The sequence below is a fragment of the Papaver somniferum genome, chromosome 3 (genome assembly GCF_003573695.1).
Source record: "Papaver somniferum cultivar HN1 chromosome 3, ASM357369v1, whole genome shotgun sequence".
NCBI classification, from domain to species: Eukaryota; Viridiplantae; Streptophyta; class Magnoliopsida; order Ranunculales; family Papaveraceae; genus Papaver; species Papaver somniferum.
In genome coordinates this window covers 139,692,315-139,713,066 of record NC_039360.1, presented here as the reverse complement: position 1 = coordinate 139,713,066, position 20,752 = coordinate 139,692,315, and the positions used below count along the sequence as shown (strand labels likewise).

The window sequence follows — 20,752 nt, the reverse complement described above, 5'->3', positions numbered from 1 at the left end:
ACCCATTAACTAAAAGTACATAGCTCAGGAATTACAAATAATATGATAGTTGTTACCATATCTCGGGATGTCACCATATCACCTTATGTTTTTACTTTTGCAATCTTTTTATTTCTCTAAGTGATTTGGTGGGTCACTAACATCGAATTGTTATTACTGTTAGGATGAAATAGAGTGATTGAGTTACTAAAAAAAAGACACTTTGATGCAATATGTGTGTGTTCTCCCTGTCTCCGTCGCCTAAGCAAGCGTGGAACACAGGATCCATGGGAATTACCATGTATTCTGCTGACAAGAAGCATGCGCTTAGATCCAAAAGATCTAATCATGTTGTCAATAAAAAAAAGTGAAAAAAGAAGAAAAAAAAATATTATTATTGTTCAATTAATAAATCGACCGCTAGTTCCCTTGTATTTGTCAGTCGAGTTGATCTAGAATTAGGATTATCGACCACTGGTTCCCTTGTATATGCCAGCTGAGTTGATATTAGAATTCAGACTAGTATCTCAATCCATTAGGTCATAGGTTCATCTTGGCGGTGACCTTCAGACAGATATGGGAAACACCGTTCACTTTAGTCAACATCGCAACCATTCCATCTATTTATATATCCATCTTCTTAATCTATTCATGTGTGATTGTGGTTTGTTAGATTCCGAGTATTGTGGTTTGTTCAACTTTCTGAGTAGAGCTTTGCTTATATATGAATTGAATTTGCATCAAGGTACCTCCTCGTGTAGTCATTTTGGATTCGTTCATAGACTTTTCACAGGTAGTTGGAATTTGGAGTAAAAGGTTTTGTAGGTACACCTCTTGTAAACCTTCACGAGACTAAAACTCGTCCACTAGGGACACCTAGGGGTTCAAAGGCTTGTTATTTATGCTAAGAGTAACCGTAGCCTCGACGAGACGAAGTTGTATGTATATTTTAGAATTGTTTGATTTGCTCGAGGACTAGCAAATTCTAAGTGTGGGGGAATTTGATAGGTGTCTAAAACACCTTAATATTTATCTATTGTTTATGCTTTCTTTGCTAAGTTTTCTTGTAACTTATGTATCTTATTTTTACTTTCGAGTGTTTAGGTACTTTGGAGTCATTTGGAACAAAAGAAGAAGAAACAGCGGAAAAGTCTCATCTCATGTGCAACTGCTGTTGAAAACGGATTACTTCTCATTATTTGCTTTTATTTCTTCATCTATGTCTGAAAAGCATGGCAGCTTTAGTGATGAAGAGACATTGAAGAGAAGAAGTGAATCTGAGAAGTAAGAAACGGATGATGTTGATGGAAGAATTCAAGGATGAAAAAAGCGTCAAAATGAGTTGCGTCGGTGCACGCCGTTAAAGCTCATACCAACAAATTGGAGACCAAGATCATTGGCGGCGAAACTGGAGCTAAATGGATGGCAGGTGATGACAATTTCTAGTGGCCTTAACACCTGCAGTAGCTTAGCTAACTGTTGGAGGAAAAGTGAGTGCGCCTAATTGAATCCAGACCACAAGGACTTCAGATATGGGTAGCACACATGTGCGTTCAAGAGGGGAGAAAACTTAGGTTTCCATAGAAACCAATACTGCGACCAGAGAAGGAGATCGAGTCCTGCATCAGTTCAAACCACGAGAGGCTACGTTTCTTCTTGCTACTTGCCGGAGTTCGAGATGGGTCAGCAGAGATGAAAAGTTCCGTTTAGAGTCAACCAAGAGAAGGAAGTGGAACTCAAGGTTATGGCTGAATTTTGTGGAATTTCAGGACTGATATCGGTTGAATGAAAGGGATTTCTGTGCTGTTGTAATGATGGTTTCTGGTGGGATGATTTTTGCAGAATTAAGCAAGGGTTCTTGAGCTCGACTTGCAGGCTGATTTGGGTTGGAAATACTGATCATTTGATGAAGTTTTTCACCTGGAATGAAGATGAAGAAACTAATGATGCTGCCATATTGCTGTTGATAATGAAGAGTGTGTTTAGATGATTGTATGATGGTGGTCTGTGTTGAACGAGGAATTGCTTACAGGGAATGAAGGACCAGAGAGAGCTAATGCAACAGTAGATTCGTTTCTCCATCACTAGCTCAGGAATGCACACTAAATGTTTGACGAAACGGCTGAGAGAAACTCAGGTGGAAGTGAAGCTATTGCTGTCTGATTTTGGTGGATTGTTTTATAGGAAAGATGGCTGGAGTTCATGGGGATTTGATGCTGTTGGGCATGGCGATGAAGAGGAGTAATAGATAAGAACTGCAGGGTTGAATTGGGTGCAAATTTGATTTGTTTTCGGTACAATAACACAGCAAAGACTGCAATTGTGTGAGTTGTGTTTGAGGGATTTTGATGTTCATCTGCCATGGGTTCGAAATGATCTCAATCGAGAGAAACAAACACATCTGTAACTCAGGTGGTATGAGAATAATGGGACTGCAACTGAGAGTTGTTGTCTCTGGTTTGCAGTTGGGTGAATGGATGAAGTATTTGGTTGATTGTTGGAGTTTAACAGGTGCAGTCCAAGGTATGTGTTGCTGCTATGGTTGGTGCTTGTGTGTGGAGGATCATGGCGTGATTTAGAAGCTGGAGATGACATGGAATGGTGATGAACTGGTGCTGTTTACATAGGTTCGTTTTGGTGCAGCCAACACAGGGTCTGGTGAATGTTTGGCAAGGGCTAGGATCTGAGTTAGAAGCCTATAGGATATGGAAATATAGGTAGACTGTTTATATGGAATTCGGTCCGTTAGGTTACGACTTTGCAGAGAGACGAGAAGATATAAAAGAGGAGGCGCAGGTTACAGCAAAAGATCTACCCCCGGATCACCGTTTCGACGTCCCTGAAGTTCCTGAGAAAAGTCCTGAAAGAGCTTGGAAGCAGCAGCAACTCTGATTTGCTGCCTGGGTTTATTCTTAACCCCTTCTATCTTTTAAAACAGTCTTTTAAACCATTGCTTTTATTGTTGAGAACAATTTTATTATGAGCTGCTGAACTTATCTCTGATTAGGGGCGATTTCAAAGCCCGGAGTATGAACTTATAATCGATATGCAATAGCTTCTTCTTTTGCCATTATTTTCGTTATTGTTTGATTTCTACTATGCCAATAATGTTTATGGATTGTTTGTCAATTGTTTAAGTTCGAAATTAAATAGTTAATTCATAGTCGTATTGCTAGTTTTGAATTATTCGACCCGTAATTGTCTAGAAAGATAAACATAAGTAGCAATATATGGGTATTGATGATGGGACTTTGTTAAGTACCTGTATGTAGAAATTGACACTATTAGGTGATTCAAGTTTTTGAGTTCATCACTAGGAACAATCTTATCTCATAAACCTTAAAGCATTTGTTTAAGTCACACCTAGTAAGCGTACTTCTAGGAAACTTGGCAAGTAGATACCGGTAGTCGAGCGCTTCGGTATCCGGTGAACTTAGGAGATAGTAACGGAATAGTTGAGCGTACTAATTATTCTAGGGTTGTTAGTAACGAGATAATGCGAAGAACGTAGTTATATATCGATTTGGTTTATATTCCGTGGTCTAGAATGAATTTCATCTCATATTTGAATACAATTTACACTTTTCAGAATTTTTGAATCACAAAATCATTTTTGCTAAGAGTATTTCCATAACAACTTTTGCTTCATACCTCCCTTGGGACGAATCTGCTTTCATTATGCTACTTCCTAGTGTAAAGAGAAGTAGAAATTATTATTTGCGAGTGTGACACCTCGTCAAAATTGGCGCCGCTGTCGGGGAGGCAGTGACAAGTTTAGTTGTTATTTTTATTCTTAGTTGTTACCTTTGCTTTTATTTTCAATTCCAGTTTACTCATTCAATCTTTTAGAATCTTACTTTCAGTTACTATTTCTTTGGTGAATGCTTCGTGAAGGCAAACCAAGTCCTATTGGCATACGCCTTCGATCGGGTACTTTACTAAGAGACTTCATTCGAGCAGTGAATACGCCACTTCCTCGTAGTTCTTCACCTAGTGAATTCTCGGATTCGGACAAAGTGGAAGACAACACAATGGGAGGTCGACCACCTGCTCCAAGAACACTCAAGGAGCTCACTTATCCAAACCTTGACCAGCAGCCTTTATGTATTCAGCTGAATGGAACCATTGAGTTGAAGCCACAATTGATTAACTTTCCGCCCAAATTCATTGGTTTAGCGGGAGAAGATCCTAATCGTCACTTGCAACAATTTCATCATGTTGTGACTAGTTTGAAGCAAGCAACCGCAGATGCTGATATGGCTATGATGACAACGTTTCCTTTCTCCCTTATAGATGCTGCAGGAGAGTGGTTCTTTTACTTACCCTCTGGAAGTGTAACCACATGGAATGGAATGAAGAAGTTATTCCTTGAGAAGTATTTTCCAGCGTCAAAAGCAGCTGTGATTCGCAAGGAGATTTGTGGTATTAGACAAGTACCGAGAGAGACTCTCTATGAGTATTGGGAGCGCTACAAGAAGCTTTTAGCTAGCTTCCCACACCAGCAAATCAGCGATCAACTTGTGATCCAATATTTCTATGAGGGGTTGCTTACTAATGATAGAAATTTGATCGATGCCGCAAGTGGTGGTGCGCTCACCAACAAAACCATTGCTGAAGCTACAAGCTTGTTAGAGAACATGGTTGCAAACATTCAACAATTCTACATTAGGGGTGAACAAATGATAAGGAAAGTGAATGAAGTTGGTGATTCTTCACATTTGGAATATAGGATGGATAACATGGAGAGGATGATGCAACAAATAGCAGCGGTTGTAATACCATCATACACCGAAGAAGTTGAGCAATCAAGTGCTATGTACCAAAATCAGCAAAGGCCAAGATATGATCCATACTCTAGCACCTACAATCCACGTTGGCGTGATCATCCCAATTTCAGCTACGCCAACAAACAAGCTACAACAAATCCTACTTTCAATCAACAAGGAGGGTACCAATTCATGCAAAGACCACAACAAGAAACTCAAGGTACAAGTGTGGATGAAAAGTTTACTCTTATGATGCAAAGTATGCAAGAGATTTCAAAGACAATGCAACGGTTCAACCAATTCCAGCAGAAATCCGAGATGGCTATGAGAGATGTGGAAAACCAAGTTAGTCAATTGGATAATGATATGAATCAACTCAAGGAACAAGTAGCTGGAAAACTTCCTTCGCAACCATTAAAACATAGAGAGAATGTTAATGCTATTGAATTACGAAGTGGAAAGCAACTGGAGAAACCGGCAACATCACCGGAGGCCCATGAATGTGATTCATAGAAAGAAGTGGAAGAAACAGTCCCTAACAAGTCTGATTCCGTAAATTCTAACTCTAAACCTCTTGTTTCTACTTATGTTACTCCTCCACCTTTTCCTAGCAGGTTTGCAAAATCAAATAAGGAGGCGTTGGACAAACAGATTTGGGAAATCTTTAAGAAGATCGAAGTGAACATTCCATTAATTGAGGTGATAAGGCAGGTTCCTCGCTATGCAAATTTCTTGAAGGAATTGTCCACTAACAAGCACAAATTGACCGGTAATGAGGTAATGAGTGTGGGGGAGAGTGCTTCGGCATATCTTCAAAAGAAACTCCCACCTAAATTGAAAGACCCCGATAGTTTTACTATACCTTGCACAATTGGTAAAACAAGGTTTAAAAAAGCTTTGCTAGATTTTGTTAGAGCATAGCTCGGTCAACCTCGCATGCGTTGCTATTTCAAGCATGTTTGTCAATATCAGTGGTCAAAACTATAAGTCTTGATTTCTATCCTACATAGTGGTAGAACTTTAAACAAGCCTACAATAAACTGCAAGTGCACAATGCCTTATTGTGTATAGTGCAAATACAGGTCGATCCACAGGGACATGGTGGGTGTAGAGTTGAAACTATGGCCTTACTACAACTGATTCTATCCAACAGTGACAAAAAGGGGTTTTTTTGCGTCGATACGACAAAGTGATGGATGATTATACAAAAGAAATAAGATTACAGAGCAATAAATGGTAAACTAGGGCTTCGAATCCACCTCCTATACGCATAGAAATCCCTAATTTGATATACTAGCTCTCCCTTCAATCAAGGAGCTATAGAAGTTCTAGCCTCAAACTACCTTGAAGATGTGATATAATCACTAACAAATATGATGATTTAATCTCAGCAAAAGATGTCAATTCCTAGAATTACCTATCTGTTTAAGGCATAGGTAATCACAAATTGAACTAAATCAATTTACATAGAGCTTGAAAACATAAGAAAGAATTGATCAAACTACCAAGGATGCAAGACATACAAGGTGAAAGTAATTTGATATGCAATCAGAGATTAATCATACTTTTCAATAAAAATCCATGGAGAACAAGTAAAATCAAACAAAGATAATCTATTTATTTAGGGGTTTCATCTAAACCCAATGAGAAAATTAAAACATTGAAAGTGTTGAAGATAGAAAACCTAAATTACTACTAGAGCTTGGTGCACCGGCTACTCCGGGCATAAGTTTCTCTCTACAAACCCCTCTCTATTTATACATCAATTTCGCCCAAAATTGGGTTCAATTTTTCAACACATACACTGAAATTTAGGGATTGAGATGTCAATCACTCACCAAATGATACAGCAAAATCTACGGATTTTATCATCACCAGCCACTCCATTGATGGTGATATTCAGACCTAGGTTTCAACTCCATAACCTATAATTTCAGTCCCTTCCTCCTTAATAGGTCACTGATTGTGTGTAGGAATGATAGAATTAGGTGATTGATATGGAAGAGAAAAGCGAGATGGTAATGATGTTGTACGAATGGTAAGGGAGTGACAGGGAGAGATCGATAGTGGTATGGGATTGGCAGTAGAGAGGGAGGTGGTGTCGATGGTTTGAGAAGATGGGTGTTTTTCTGATTTTGGGAATGAGAAGGGAAAATGCAAAGGAGTTACTTGGGTGTTAGACTGTTGTACCTTTCTTAGATGTTCAAGGGTGAATCTGTTGGTTATCTTGTCTTCACACATGGGTTGAATACTTCTGGTCATTGATCAGAATTGAGTTTATTTTGTAATACTTGACCACAAACGTTTTGTTCCATTGACTTGGTAAGTTTTAAGCTGCACACACTCAACGAACAACTCCCTTCTGTCACGGTGCGACACTCCCACTTCCTCTTGCGCCCCCTTTACATTCTTGCTCGCCCCTTGTTCATCATTTACTCAACCACCTAAAACACAACACAAAAAGAGATTATTTTCGACAGAATTACCCAATAAACGAGATGTGCTCATGATACAAGATTTGTCGCAAAATAGAACATTAAGGAATTAGAGATGTGATAAAAGACCGCAAAAAGATCTAGAAATATGCAATATCAGGCATCGATCACACCCCCAAACCTGAATTTTTCTCGACCTCGAGTAAACCAAAAACTAAGGAAATCCTACCTACACCACTGTTGCTGGTCTCTCGATTGCATTTAACGAATGCAATAAGCCTTTTAAACCACTAAGTGTCCCTAGTGGACGAGTTGAAGTCTCGTGAGGGTTTTCTTAGAACATACCCACAAAGTTCTAGGTCAAAAGAGGGATCTCACCTTGTATGATGTGTGATACCTGCATTTCAGTTTAAGCTCACAGCAAAATGGATCTGTCAATCTAGCTTTCAAAGGCACAATTATAGCACTGGAACAACTAAGGACAAGTGATAAGAGTGTAAAGTATATCTACACATGTATAGAGAATGATCAGAAGTTAGGACTGCCAATTACCAAGAGATAGTTTTTAGATAAGAACCGAATTCAAAGCCAAGCTAGATGTACGGATTTACGAGAATTGTGAATGTTCACCTAAGAGTTGGTGATATTTCAGTTTACCCGTGTTGTACATCTATGGCATACACCCTCCCTTTCTTATTACAAGACTATTTACAACATATTACAAGACATGACTCTTATTTACATCGACTACTCTCTTATTCTTGAGGCAAGAGAGAAACATTGACTATAACATTTGAAACATAACAAAATGGACTCTTTTATCTTCTTCTTTTTTTCTTTTTTTTTTTCAAACTTTCAACTGATGATATACTTCAAGAGAGTAAGAAGAACACAATAATATGAGATAACATTGTTGACTTGTGAACAAAAAGAAAAAATTACACGACATTTAGCAAGAGGTAGCCCTTTTCGATGTACCCGGTCAAATTCAATGGTTGCTTTTCTTAATGTATCCCGCACCTTCTACCCAGCCAACCAATGAACAAGCTATTCAAGTCTCATTCAGTATTCTAAAGTGATTGGCAGTCTACTTAGCCGATGAAAATGGTAGATCGTGCATGTGCAAGTTTCTTATCACATGTGAATTGTTCTAGAATCAAGTGGTTCCTCATCATCTAGATTAAGAATCCTAAGATATTACATATGCAGACATCACAAATCAAGGAGGATGAGCTCAACAATTTATTCATTTTCTTATTTTTTTTAACATGGCAGAGTTCAGTTTCAATTATAGCACAGTGACAATCTTATGGTATCTACTTTTCACCCCCAAACCTAAACTAAACATTGTCCTCGATGTTTATAAAGATGATCAGAATTATAACAACAACATACCATAAGGACTATGTTGAGTAGAGAAAGGAAAGAGATTACCAGATGTCGGCGAAAGCAATTTTTGAACTCCATTATTCAATGCTAGAATCCAACAAGAGCTCAGCTGATAGCATATTGGATTAGCACAATATATACAAGAAAAGAAAAATAAGACTCGACTGACTCGAGATAGAGAAATTGAACATATACCTACTGGATTATATACAAATAAAATTCACCGTGTATATACAACCTAAAGAGTTGAGGATCAACCCAAACAATGACATGGATAAATATCAACAGTCTTACACATATGTAACATGAAAGTGCAAGTAAGACTGCAAAACCAAATGTGCCACCCCCAAACTTGGATTTTTCAACAGAGATACTTTTGGACACAAAATCTACCAATTTCAGGGGTGCATCATGCACAAGGTCTAATTCATAGTGGACATTGTTAGGGACGGGTAGAGATACACATTCCAACTGTGGCTCCTCAAAAGTATCATTTTTGCCGAAAAATAGTCCAAGAGGACTTGTGAAGCACACAAATCTAACCCAAGACTTGGAACTGTCCACAAAGTGGGTTTAATAATCTCTCGGCCGACATTAAGGCAATCATGTTGTGACTTAAGCAGGGAATCAGATCTGTCTAGGTTATTTTCATCTGTATCATTACACGATTCAACATTCCCTAAGTCAGAAACAAGTACAATATCATGCTCATGTTCATTGAACAAATCAAAAAATCCCAACTCAGAATCATCATTATCAAAAATTTCAGTCTCATGCATAAGAAAACCAGAAGAAACATCATGTTGTAACCTAGGCAAGGAATCAGACACATCAAAGTTATTTTCATGCATATTATCATTGGTGTTGACAGAAAATTCAGCATTCCCTAAGTGACAAACAAGTTGTGTAGCATGCTCACTTTCACAAAACAATTGCACAAGACCCAAATCAGTACCAAAATCATCAGGATATTGATTGCGATGAATATCAACATTAGAAGAGACATTATCAATGGAGGTCTCTACACTGTGGTCTAACAATTCAGAGTCACATGACTCCAAAATTGAATCTTCATGCAGAACTAGATCCTCTAACCTCATATCATCATCAGCGTAATACACATACTCTTCCCTATTAACAGCTTTGGTGTCCTTAGTCCACTCATTTTTCTCTACATGAGGTTCATATTCATTATCAGTTGCATGAGTAGGACTGGACACACTATTTTCAAAATTTAATTCATCATCATCATTGTAACAGGGATTTTCCATTCTGGAGTACAAGTCTGTGATTGGGTGTCTTGTGTGACATAGAGAGCATCAACATGATGTGTTCTAGATTTCCTCAGGCCATGAAATTCAGGGCAGTTTTCAATCAAATGATCTGAGCTATCACACGACATACAAACATGGAGTTCAGTTTGGGTACATGACCTAGGGACAATAACATTTGCATTTCTACATTTTTCTAGAGCTTCGACTCTCCTAGTCATGCAATTCATGTTTGTATTGGAGTCAAAATCAGACTCTAACTCATGGGGGTTACCCATATCATGTGATAGTATCCTGGTTTCCCTAATGGGTTCCCATTGATGGGTTTGTTCTGCTAGTTCAGCTAAAAATGACCATGCATCATCCACAGTTTTTTCAATAAATTCACCATTACACATGGATTCAACCATGGATCGAGAACTAAAGTCTAGTCCCTCATAAAGAATGGTGACCAGTCTCCACTTCTCAAAACCATGGTGCGGACACTCAACCAACAAATCATTAAACCGTTCAAAATAATTATAAAGAGTCTCTCCATCTAACTGGACAAAATAATTTATACTTCGACGAATTCTAATGGTTCTATGATATGGAAAGAACTTTTTGAAAAATTCTGTTGTGAGTTGGTCCCAAGTGGTGATCGACTGCGGTCTCAGACTGTAAAACCATGATTTAGCCCCTTTTTTTTTAAAGAAAACGTAAACAAACGCAACTTTAAAGAGTTCTCGGACATGTTTTCAAATTGCATAGTCCTACAAATTTGCTCAAATTCTCTTACATGATGATAGGGGTTTTCAGCATCATCCCCTCGAAATATTGGAAGAATTTGTATCATGTTTGCAACTAATTCAAATGGACCATCAGTCTGGGGTAAGACAATACATGATAACTGACTTGTTCTTGTGGGATACATGTATTCATGGAGAGTACGGGGTCGACTGATATCATCATCCATTTTCTCAACTTGGACAGGTGTGTCAATAATGGGAAATGGGGTTTGAAGTAAGCAGTCTTGATGAAAACTATCTAGACCATCAGTTTGGTCACAAAAAGCAACAATCTTAGCCTAGCACACATCAAGCATGTTACAACACTCAGACAACCAACGATTTTTTTCAAAACAGGGAAGCTAAGCTCATATGAACCAAAATCTAGTTTTCAGAATTATGCACACATAACACAACAGATTTAGCAGGTAGCATGCTTTCAAGTATCATGGATTCATGCACAAAGGTACCAAGGCGACTGGTTCAAAAGATAACAATCAGATAACCAAGCAATACAGGAAGACAATGCTCGTGAGAATTAAAAGGCTAGCCCTAGAATTTGTATATATAGCTTTGCAATGTTGCACTTCAGACAAGAAGTAGTACACAAACCAAGGAAGAGTACTTCTTATAGGAATGACAACAAGATTCAGGACTAATACACACATAGGCACGAGTTCTGTTGAGGTTAAGAGATCAACAATGCAACAACATACAGGTAAAAATGTTTGTCACAATTCACATAATTATGCTCATGAGTGTCATAGATTGCAGGAGTTGAGTATTGCTCAGCAGGGTAGCTAGTTTATCTGGCCAGCACATTTTATCATTCACGCAGTAACAGTAAAAAGAGGTTCGAGAACGATACCGCCGGTATAAACCGGGTTTAGGCACGAAAACCACGTTCTGCTGCTCCTCTTTCTGCTATCCCTAAGCTTGTGTTTCCAGCACGACACAGGAGAAGACCAACAAACTGGTTCTGTTGCTCCGTTTTTCCTTTCCTTTATGGTTTGATGCTTCAGTTTCAAAGGTACATGGTTAACTCAATAACCAGTTTCAGATCCTAGAATGGTACAGATACAAAATCACTAACACTAAAAAATTCAGAAAAGAGATTCTGCAATATGAAGTATGGGTATGCTGGGATCGGTGACAGACAATCTTTAGAAAAATCTGATTTATGCTAGCATGGTATCACAGGGGATTATCAAACATGGACAATACTTACATTGTCGTGAGGGTAACTCAAATTTCGTGAAGAGAAAACTACAGCAATAGCTGGGTAACACCTAACACAGCTCAGGAGTCAGCACAATGAAAAGAGCAGAAAAGTTCAGGATGGTGTTGTAGTGCAGCTGAGATGTGACAAATCAGGCCTTGCAGAATCAATGTTTAAATGTAGGCTACTGTATCTACTTGTGACAAAACCTAATACTGAGTAGCAGGCAGTAACAAGATGACAATTAACAACTATCAAAAATAAATGTTTGCAGATTCCTATATGAATGCTTACTGATGGAAATATACAGATGGTTTCTAAGAAAATTAAAAACAGTTGAAACCTAACAACTTTACAACCTGAACTATGAACAAAACTAGCCGCAGAAGCACACAATTCAAACTTGACACACAATAAGACAATGATGCAGCTACTCTAAATGAAACAAGGTGCAGATTATACTAATAGCTACTGAAAACAAACAGAATTCACACAAATATATACAAGACTGAACTAAAAATCAGAACTTACACTGAGATGCAGATGATGAGAATTATTGAGATTTACAGCTACAGATGATGACAACAACAAGCTTGAAATTGAATTAAGTTACACTACGAGACCACGAGGCAGGTGATCGCGACAAACAAAACTGAAAGAGACCTGAATTAGATGCTTAACCAGATGCAACTACATATTGAAATGGTATTATGACTAGATGCACACTGATGCACAAACTAACAGAGTTACTATCTAAGTTACAAGATGATGGTAAACTAATAAGCTACAATATGCAATAACTGAAAAATTAAAATTATAGCTAACACTAACAAAAGGAAGAAAGAAATCAAACACATATATACAAGAGATAAACGGAAAATCAGTAAAATGGAACCAACAAATCAATCACACCGCTGCCGAGTCCCCGGCAGCGGCGCCAAAAACTTGGTAGGACTTTAAACAAGCCTACAATAAACTGCAAGTGCACAGTGCCTTATTGTGTATAGTGCAAATACAGGTCGATCCACAGGGACAAGGTGGGTGTAGAGTTGAAACTATGGCCTTACTACAACTGATTCAATCCAAATAGTGACAGAAAGGGGTTTTGTTTGCGTCGATACGACAAAGTTATGGATGATTATACAAAAGAAATAAGATTACAGGGCAATAAATGGTAAACTAGGGCTTCGAATCCACCTCCTATACGCATAGAAATCCCTAATTTGATATACTAGCTCTCCCTTCAATCAAGGATCTATAGAAGTTCTAGCCTCAAACTACCTTGAAGATGTGATATAATCACTAACAAATATGATGATTTAATCTCAGCAAAAGATGTCAATTCCTAGAATTACCTATCTGTTTAAGGCATAGGTAATCACAAATTGAACTAAATCAATTTACATAGAGCTTGAAAACATAACAAAGAATTGATCAAACTACCAAGGATGCAAGACATACAAGGTGAAAGTAATTTGATATGCAATCAGAGATTAATCATACTTTTCAATAAAAATCCATGGAGAACAAGTAAAATCAAACAAAGATAATCTATTTATTTAGGGGTTTCATCTAAACCCAAAGAGAAAATTAAAACATTGAAAGTGTTGAAGATAGAAAACCTAAATTACTACTAGAGCTTGGTGCACCGGCTACTCCGGGCATGAGTTTCTCTCTACAAACCCCTCTCTATTTATACATCAATTTCGCCCAAAATTGGGTTCAATTTTTCAACACATACACTGAAATTTAGGGATTGAGATGTCAATCACTCACCAAATGATACAGCAAAATCCACGGATTTTATCATCACCAGCCACTCCATTGATGGTGATATTCAGACCTAGGTTTCAACTCTAAACCTATAATTTTAGTCCCTTCCTCCTTAATAGGTCACTGATTGTGTGTAGGAATGACAGAATTAGGTGATTGATATGGAAGAGAAAAGCGAGATGGTAATGATGTTGTATGAATGGTAAGGGAGTGAGAGGGAGAGATCGATGGTGGTATGGGATTAGCAGTAGAGAGGGAGTTGGTGCCGATGGTTTGAGAGATGGGTATTTTTCTGATTTTGGGAATGAGAAGGGAAAATGCAAAGGAGTTACTTGGGTGTTAGATTGTTGTACCTTGCTTAGATGTTCAAGGGTGAATCTGTTGGTTATCTTGTCTTCACACATGGGTTGAATACTTCTGGCCATTGATCAGAATTGAGTTTATTTTGTAATACTTGACCACAAACGTTTTGTTCCATTGACTTGGTAAGTTCTGTTCTGCACACACTCAGCGAACAACTCCCTTCTGTCACGGTGCGACACTCCCACTTCCTCTTGCGCTCCCTTTACAGTCTTGCTCGCCCCTTGTTCACCATTTACTCAACCACCTAAAACACAACACAAAAAGAGATTATTTTCGACAGAATTACCCAATAAATGAGATGTGCTCATGATACAAGATTTGTCGCAAAATAGAACATTAAGGAATTAGAGATGTGATAAAAGACCGCAAAAAGATCTAGAAATATGCATTATCAGGCATCGATCACATAGCTAAGTCTCGGACTAGGATATAAAAGTGTAGTTGAGCTCAAGGACTTCATGGCGATTCATCATACAGCGACGAATATCTATACAAGGAACCGTGGAACTTCATCAACAAAAAGGTATATGGAGACTTGAACTTATCTATCACTCAAAAGTCTATCTCCTTTATCTCCTACTTCTTATGAGATAAAAGTCGTATGCTATATAGACTAGATCATACACATTTGATGTTTCGAGCTGAGCATTCATTGCTTATCTTTTATCTCGAAACCGTGTGTTGGTAAAGCGTTTCGCTTTGATCAAGTTTATCTTCACCTAGTGACAAAGTCATGAAAAGTTTCAATCACTTTGAGAATTGCTCTGACGTGAATCGATCTGTGAATAACGACTACATAGCGTCCTCTGAGAATGTCTCAATGATTAAATGAGAGTTTAGATTACATAACCATGTATTCCTTGAACCGAAGTTTTCGAACTTTGTTGATCAAGAGAAATCGGGAGGATTGTAGAATTGGCTTGCCAAGTCCGAGAACTGTCGGAAGTTCTCGACCGAGAATTTCTGCTGGGATTTTCCGAAACTCGTTTGTGTGCTGAGTCCGCGAACTCAGTCCGCGAACTGGCGGAAGTTCTCTTTCCGAGAATTTCTGCTGAGTTTGGAAAACTCAACCGATTAACTTAAGTCCGCGAACTTGTTTGTGAACTTAAGAGGTTATGATCTAAAGATGTGCTCTGAACATGAAACATTAAATTACTAAGGAATGCTTTATGCAAACCGTGGATATAAAGTTCATGAGACGATTCAATCGAATCGAATCATCTTTGTTTCAATTGTGTCTTGTGTAGTTACATAAGATCTTATAGCAATTGAGCAACTCTTTAACTAGTTCATTTGAGTCAATTGAACTAGTTATGGTGAAGAAGAACAAGGTTAATATGAAATTCTCATATGGTTAACCTTTTGGGTTACTATGTTGAACCAATATACACGTACACGTTTGGGCATGGTTTTCACAAACCCAGTAAACGTCTACCCAAGTGTGTGTGACAAGCTAAGTTTTCGATCTAACGGTTGAGAAATATTAGCTTCAATCTAAATCAGGTTTTCATCTAACAGTGAATATGGATTGCTTTGAACCTAAGGAAAAACCCTGATTTGAAGGCTATATAAAGGAAACTTCTAGCATTGTACAAAACTAATCCCCACACGTCTGTGTGCTACTAGTGCGCCCGCTAGAGTCGATCTCCATTAACCTTTGATTTTCTTCTCTAAAATCATGTTAACGACTTAAAGACTTCATTGGGATTGTGAAGCCATATCGATACTACTTTTATCGTAGTTGTGTGATCTGATCTTGCATCTTCTATCGTACGAGTACAATCGATTGATTGGCTTGAGATCGTGAGAGTTCTCCGATAGGCAAGATAAAGAAGTCACAAACATCTTCGTCTCACTGTTTGTAAATCCTCGACAATCCGCTTGTGTAGTCAGCAATGATTGAAGAGAGGTGATTGATTAATCTAGGTTGTTCTTTGGGAATATAAGACTGGATTATCAATTGGTTCCTGTTCACCTTGATTTCATATCAAAATACGGAACAAAACCTAGGGTTTATCTGTGGGAGACATATTTATCCTTTTATAGACTTTTCTGTGTGAGACAGATCTGTTTATTATCAAGTCTGTGATTTTGGGTTGCAGCAACTCTTGGTTGTGGGTGAGATCATCTAAGGGAATCAAGTGCGCAGTATCCTGCTAGGATCAGAGGCGTAGGAGTATAACTGTACCTTGGATCGGTGGGAGACTGATTTGGGTTCAACTATAGTCCAGTCTGAAGTTAGCTTGGAGTAGGCTAATGCCTGTAGCGGCTTAATACAGTGTGTATTCAATATGGACTAGGTTCCGAGGTTTTTCTGCATTTGAGATTTCCTCGTTAACAAAATTTCTGGTGTCTTTGTTATTATTTTCCGCATTATATTTTATATAATTGAAATAATACAGGTTGTGCGTTCGTGATCATCAATTGGAAATCCAACCTTTGGTTGTTGATTGATATTGATTGATCCTTGGACATTGGTCTTTGGTACCGTCCAAGTTATTCCTTGTATTTGATAAAGACTCGTTATTGTTTTTAGCTTGAGTAAAAATCAAATCAAGAGAGAGATATTAACTCCTTGAGATACTTCTATCTAGATTGAGTCTGACTGTCTAGTTGATTCTCTAGTAAAGCATTTCGGAGTTAGTCCATACAGATTTCTAATCGAAATATTGGGTGGTGTTGTTAGAACCCCGCTTTTTCAATTGGTATCAGAGCAGGCAAACACGTTAAAGACCTTATAAGTCTGTGTTTGTAGCGATCTGATTATGGACGAGTCTATCTATAATAACGTACCAGTTCAGAAATTACCAGATGATTCTAAAAGCTTGGATTCACCTGGGAGAACTGTCACATCTAAGTCAATATCCAAACATTCTCTTGATGTACAAATTGTTGATTGGGACACTCTCCTAGAAGAACAGTTGGATGAACTTTCTGATGAAGGTGATTCAGATATTGATAGAGATGTTTATGAGGAAGTCTCAGAGTATGTTTAGTTTTTGGATTCGTGGAATATGAAGAAGATTACAACTTCTCATGTCACACCTCTTATGACTCCTCTCTGTCGAGAAAACAAGAAATTGAGAAGATGTTACGCAGGTGTTTATTTTTCTAATCGTTCTACCGAATCGATCCTCTAGGATTCTGAGGAAAACCTACGTATGAAGTCACTTGAACGTGATAATCTTTATGGAAATTACTTTTTGTTGGAAGAGAAACTTGCAGAATCTGAAGCAAGGTTTAACTCCCAACAAACCAATTTTGACGACAGAGAAAGCGCTTATCTCACTCGAGAAAAACGCCTTGAGGCTGATTTAGCTGCTGCTCTTGATAAAATCAAGATGTTGGAAGATGACTTGAAAAAGTTCAATACTAGTTCAAGCAAATTAACCACTATGATAGGATAAAGTAAAAATCATCGTGATACACGAGGATTGGGCTATAAGGGAATAGATGCTCCAAGTACTAACAAAGAGGTAAAATTTGTCAAGGCTAGTGATTCTTCTTAACAAAAGGTTTCCACTGATGGCAAAAGTGAAATACCTTCTCCGGAAGTTAAGGTTCAAAAGAGGAAAGTTTATCAACCTCCAAAGTTAGCACACACGGATCGAGGTAAGAACATTCCTTATGTTTGCCACTATTGCGGAAATAAAGGTCACCTGGAAAGGAGATGTCGTTTCCGTATAAGGAATGAGAAACTTCATGATGTTCTTGTTTGGGCATCACAAGAAGTTGTGAAACCAAGATCATACGTTAAGACTTGTAGGATCAGAATCTCGCAGCAATAATGCCCCAGCAAAATTATTAACAACAGAATACGGCAGTGTCGCAGAACAACTTCAGAAACGACATAATAAAAGACAGCAGCCAAATCATGAGAATAGTGTGACGGTCCTGCGAAAATAAGGAAGTTTTGCGAGATTGATATTTATAAGGTTGCGATAATGTCGCAAATCATATCCGAAAATAAAGGATAAATTAGCTGTCATCCACTATGTAATTTCCTATAAATAGCCGTTCAATTGTAAAGGAAGAGGGGAGATCTTTTTTGAGTAAGAAGCAAGTAAATAGGAGAGAGAAAATTTAGAGCAAAGGTTATTCTTGATTCTTTTATCTTTTCTTGTAAGATTGTTTAAAGATTCATCAATAAAATTAGGATTGTTAATCCAAAAATGAGTTGAATGTTAATGAAATCTTGGGAGGGGTGTAGTGTAGGATTTCCTGCAACTAAAGGAATAATCCTCTTAACATTACAGTCTGTAATTGTCCAACCTTTAGGCAAAGGAATCAGTGCTATGATAGACCTAGATTTTCCTATAAACGTCGTACGAATCCTTTTTCATAATCGTAATGGTTATCAAAAGGATAACTTCGTAAAGACGAAGACAAGATCTGATGCTCCCAATTGGAGAAAGACTAACTTGCAAAAGAATAGTCAATCCAATTCTCTTCGAAGAATTCTAGAAGAGAGTGATGGGAAGAAGATTCCGACTGTTCCTAAACGCACTCAGAAGTGGATACCGAAGAAAGACAATGATGTTTTGAGTGTGAAAAGGAATGATCTTCCAGAAAACTCCATGACTAGGGAAAAGGAAATATCCATGATGTTAGAACTTAACAAGTTTTTTGGAAAAATAGAATTGGATGTGAAAGGTTCTAAAAGTGATCTCTTTCATGATAATCCAAAGGTCACTTGTGGTGAGCAAGACTTTATTCATCCCAACGCAACTTGATTGTGTTGGTAGTGCATCCTCACCAAAGAATGCCCTGCTTTGTATACGGTGAGGGAAGCACAAGAATTGGGGCACACAGATTATGTTCGGTAAGGCGGTATAATTAGATTGGATTCATCTAAAAAGGTATGTCTATAAACTTGAGCAAGATTTGTACTTTTATTTGCTTAGAATACTTATAATAATCTTGCTTATCATTCATTTCTACCTAACTTGATCTGTGTTTAAGGTTCTTAAATGTTAAGGTTTGAAAATAGTAGTTCGGGATGTTTGGACTACATGGTACACATACCAAGTATGCATAACAGCATTTAAAATCAAAATCCAGGGGTTTAATTTCGCAAACCCGTATGCATACTTGACGTCGATATTCGGTAAACTTGTTTTGGCCGTAACTTCGTCGTCCGAACTCGGATTTACCTCATTATTTTTGAATTCTCTTATTTATTGAATTCCCTTCAAAATGGAGATGAGAATTGTTGAATTTGGATGAGTTAATATTGGTATTTGTCTTGTCTCTTGTTTTTTAGTGTTTGCTCCGTTTCGTTGCACTTCTTTTATTCTCTTGGGCTTGGGCACTGGGATTCTTGGAGAAATCCTATTCTAAGCTATTTTGTGGTTGTTACAAGAGTGATGTTGGTGAATCACAAAGAAGGAAGTTCGATAATGGGTAGTAGTTCACATTGTTATATATTCTTGAGTTTTCACAATTATCTCATGTGAACTATGGTGCATAATCGTCAATGACTTTGTATGTTCTTCTTTGTTAAGGAAATATTTTTATACGCCTTTGGTAACCACTCTTGGTATAAATACGTGCGAAAAAGATTGATTCTACCTTCTAAGGGCAAAGATTGTTATTGCAGTATTAATCTGTTTGATTTTGAAGTATTGCAATATTTTTATGGGATATGTATTGTTTGCGTCCGTGAAATTGAAGGTCTCACATGTTGTCAAAAGTAAAGTCGTTCATAAATTGGTATTTGTATTGATGAAAGGACGAATGGACTTTTGACAAATACAAAAGTTATACCTATGCAATCATTTATTTGATGGAAAATAGGATAAAATCTTTTGTTCGACAAGGATAAAGTCTATTATGTCGTTATGATGGAAAATATAATAGATCCTTGTATGTTATCCACAGTATGGATATTCATTGATCCATTTTATTATTTTCTACCGTGAAGGCTCCATTGTGTGTCTTATGTTGAGCACCTTACAACTAAGTCGATTTACTTTGGGTTTGTTGGTTGTTCCATGAGATGCTATATGTCGAACATTAGGAACTAAATTAATCAACTAGTTTGGTTATTTAGTTAGTACTCCATAAGTTTTATTTCTTATGTTGAGTACATGTACGGTTAAGGTTGTCATATTCTATGATGAACTTAGTCGGGATTCCATAAGTTCTTTTATGTTGAGCCCAAAATAATTAAATTGATTACTACGGTGATTAGTTTGGTTATTTGTATTCCAATTAGATTAATTATAGGTTCTCTTGTAATTAATCTAGTTGAGTTTTCATATATTCCACAAGTTCATGTGTTGAGTATATGAAAGGCTACACTATCATGTTCTTTGGTTAATGTAGTCATATATTCCGTAAGGTTTTCCTTATGTTGAGTATTTGAACGGTTAAGTTAGTCATCTCCATATGATTGGCTTAGTCGTAGCTCCGTGAGTTTACTTGTGTTGAGCACCTTCAATTAAATTGATCACTTTCGCGGTTTGATTTAGTTGCGTATTCCAATTGAATTAATCATGGGTTTACTTGTGGTTAATTTGGTTGAGTTTTGGATATAGAAAATCATTCTCATGGTTTTTGGTGTCCAATAAAAAATCTTTCTTTTCTTTCGAAATTAAGGTCGCTCTTGTTGTTCTCTCGGGAATGACATCAAATGGGGGAGAGTTCTTTTGAACTTGTGCTTAATGGTAGTATCTTGTGGGGTATGCGGCTGTGGAATTTTATAGGGGTTATCTTGTATCTTAAAACTCCTTGATGAATGCATTTAGCTTCGGCTTTATGACTGCATCTAAATTAAGTTGGTATGTAT

The 20,752-nt window shown here is 37.5% G+C and overlaps 1 protein-coding gene across 1 annotated transcript; it reads left to right on the top strand.

Annotated features, from left to right (window-relative positions):
* Positions 1 to 3,860: 3,860 nt before the first annotated feature.
* On the top strand, positions 3,861 to 5,258 carry LOC113360037. The gene has a single exon (XM_026603589.1). The coding sequence runs from the start codon at positions 3,861 to 3,863 to the stop codon at positions 5,256 to 5,258; it is 1,398 nt and encodes a 465-aa protein (XP_026459374.1).
* The last annotated feature ends 15,494 nt before the right edge of the window (positions 5,259 to 20,752 follow it).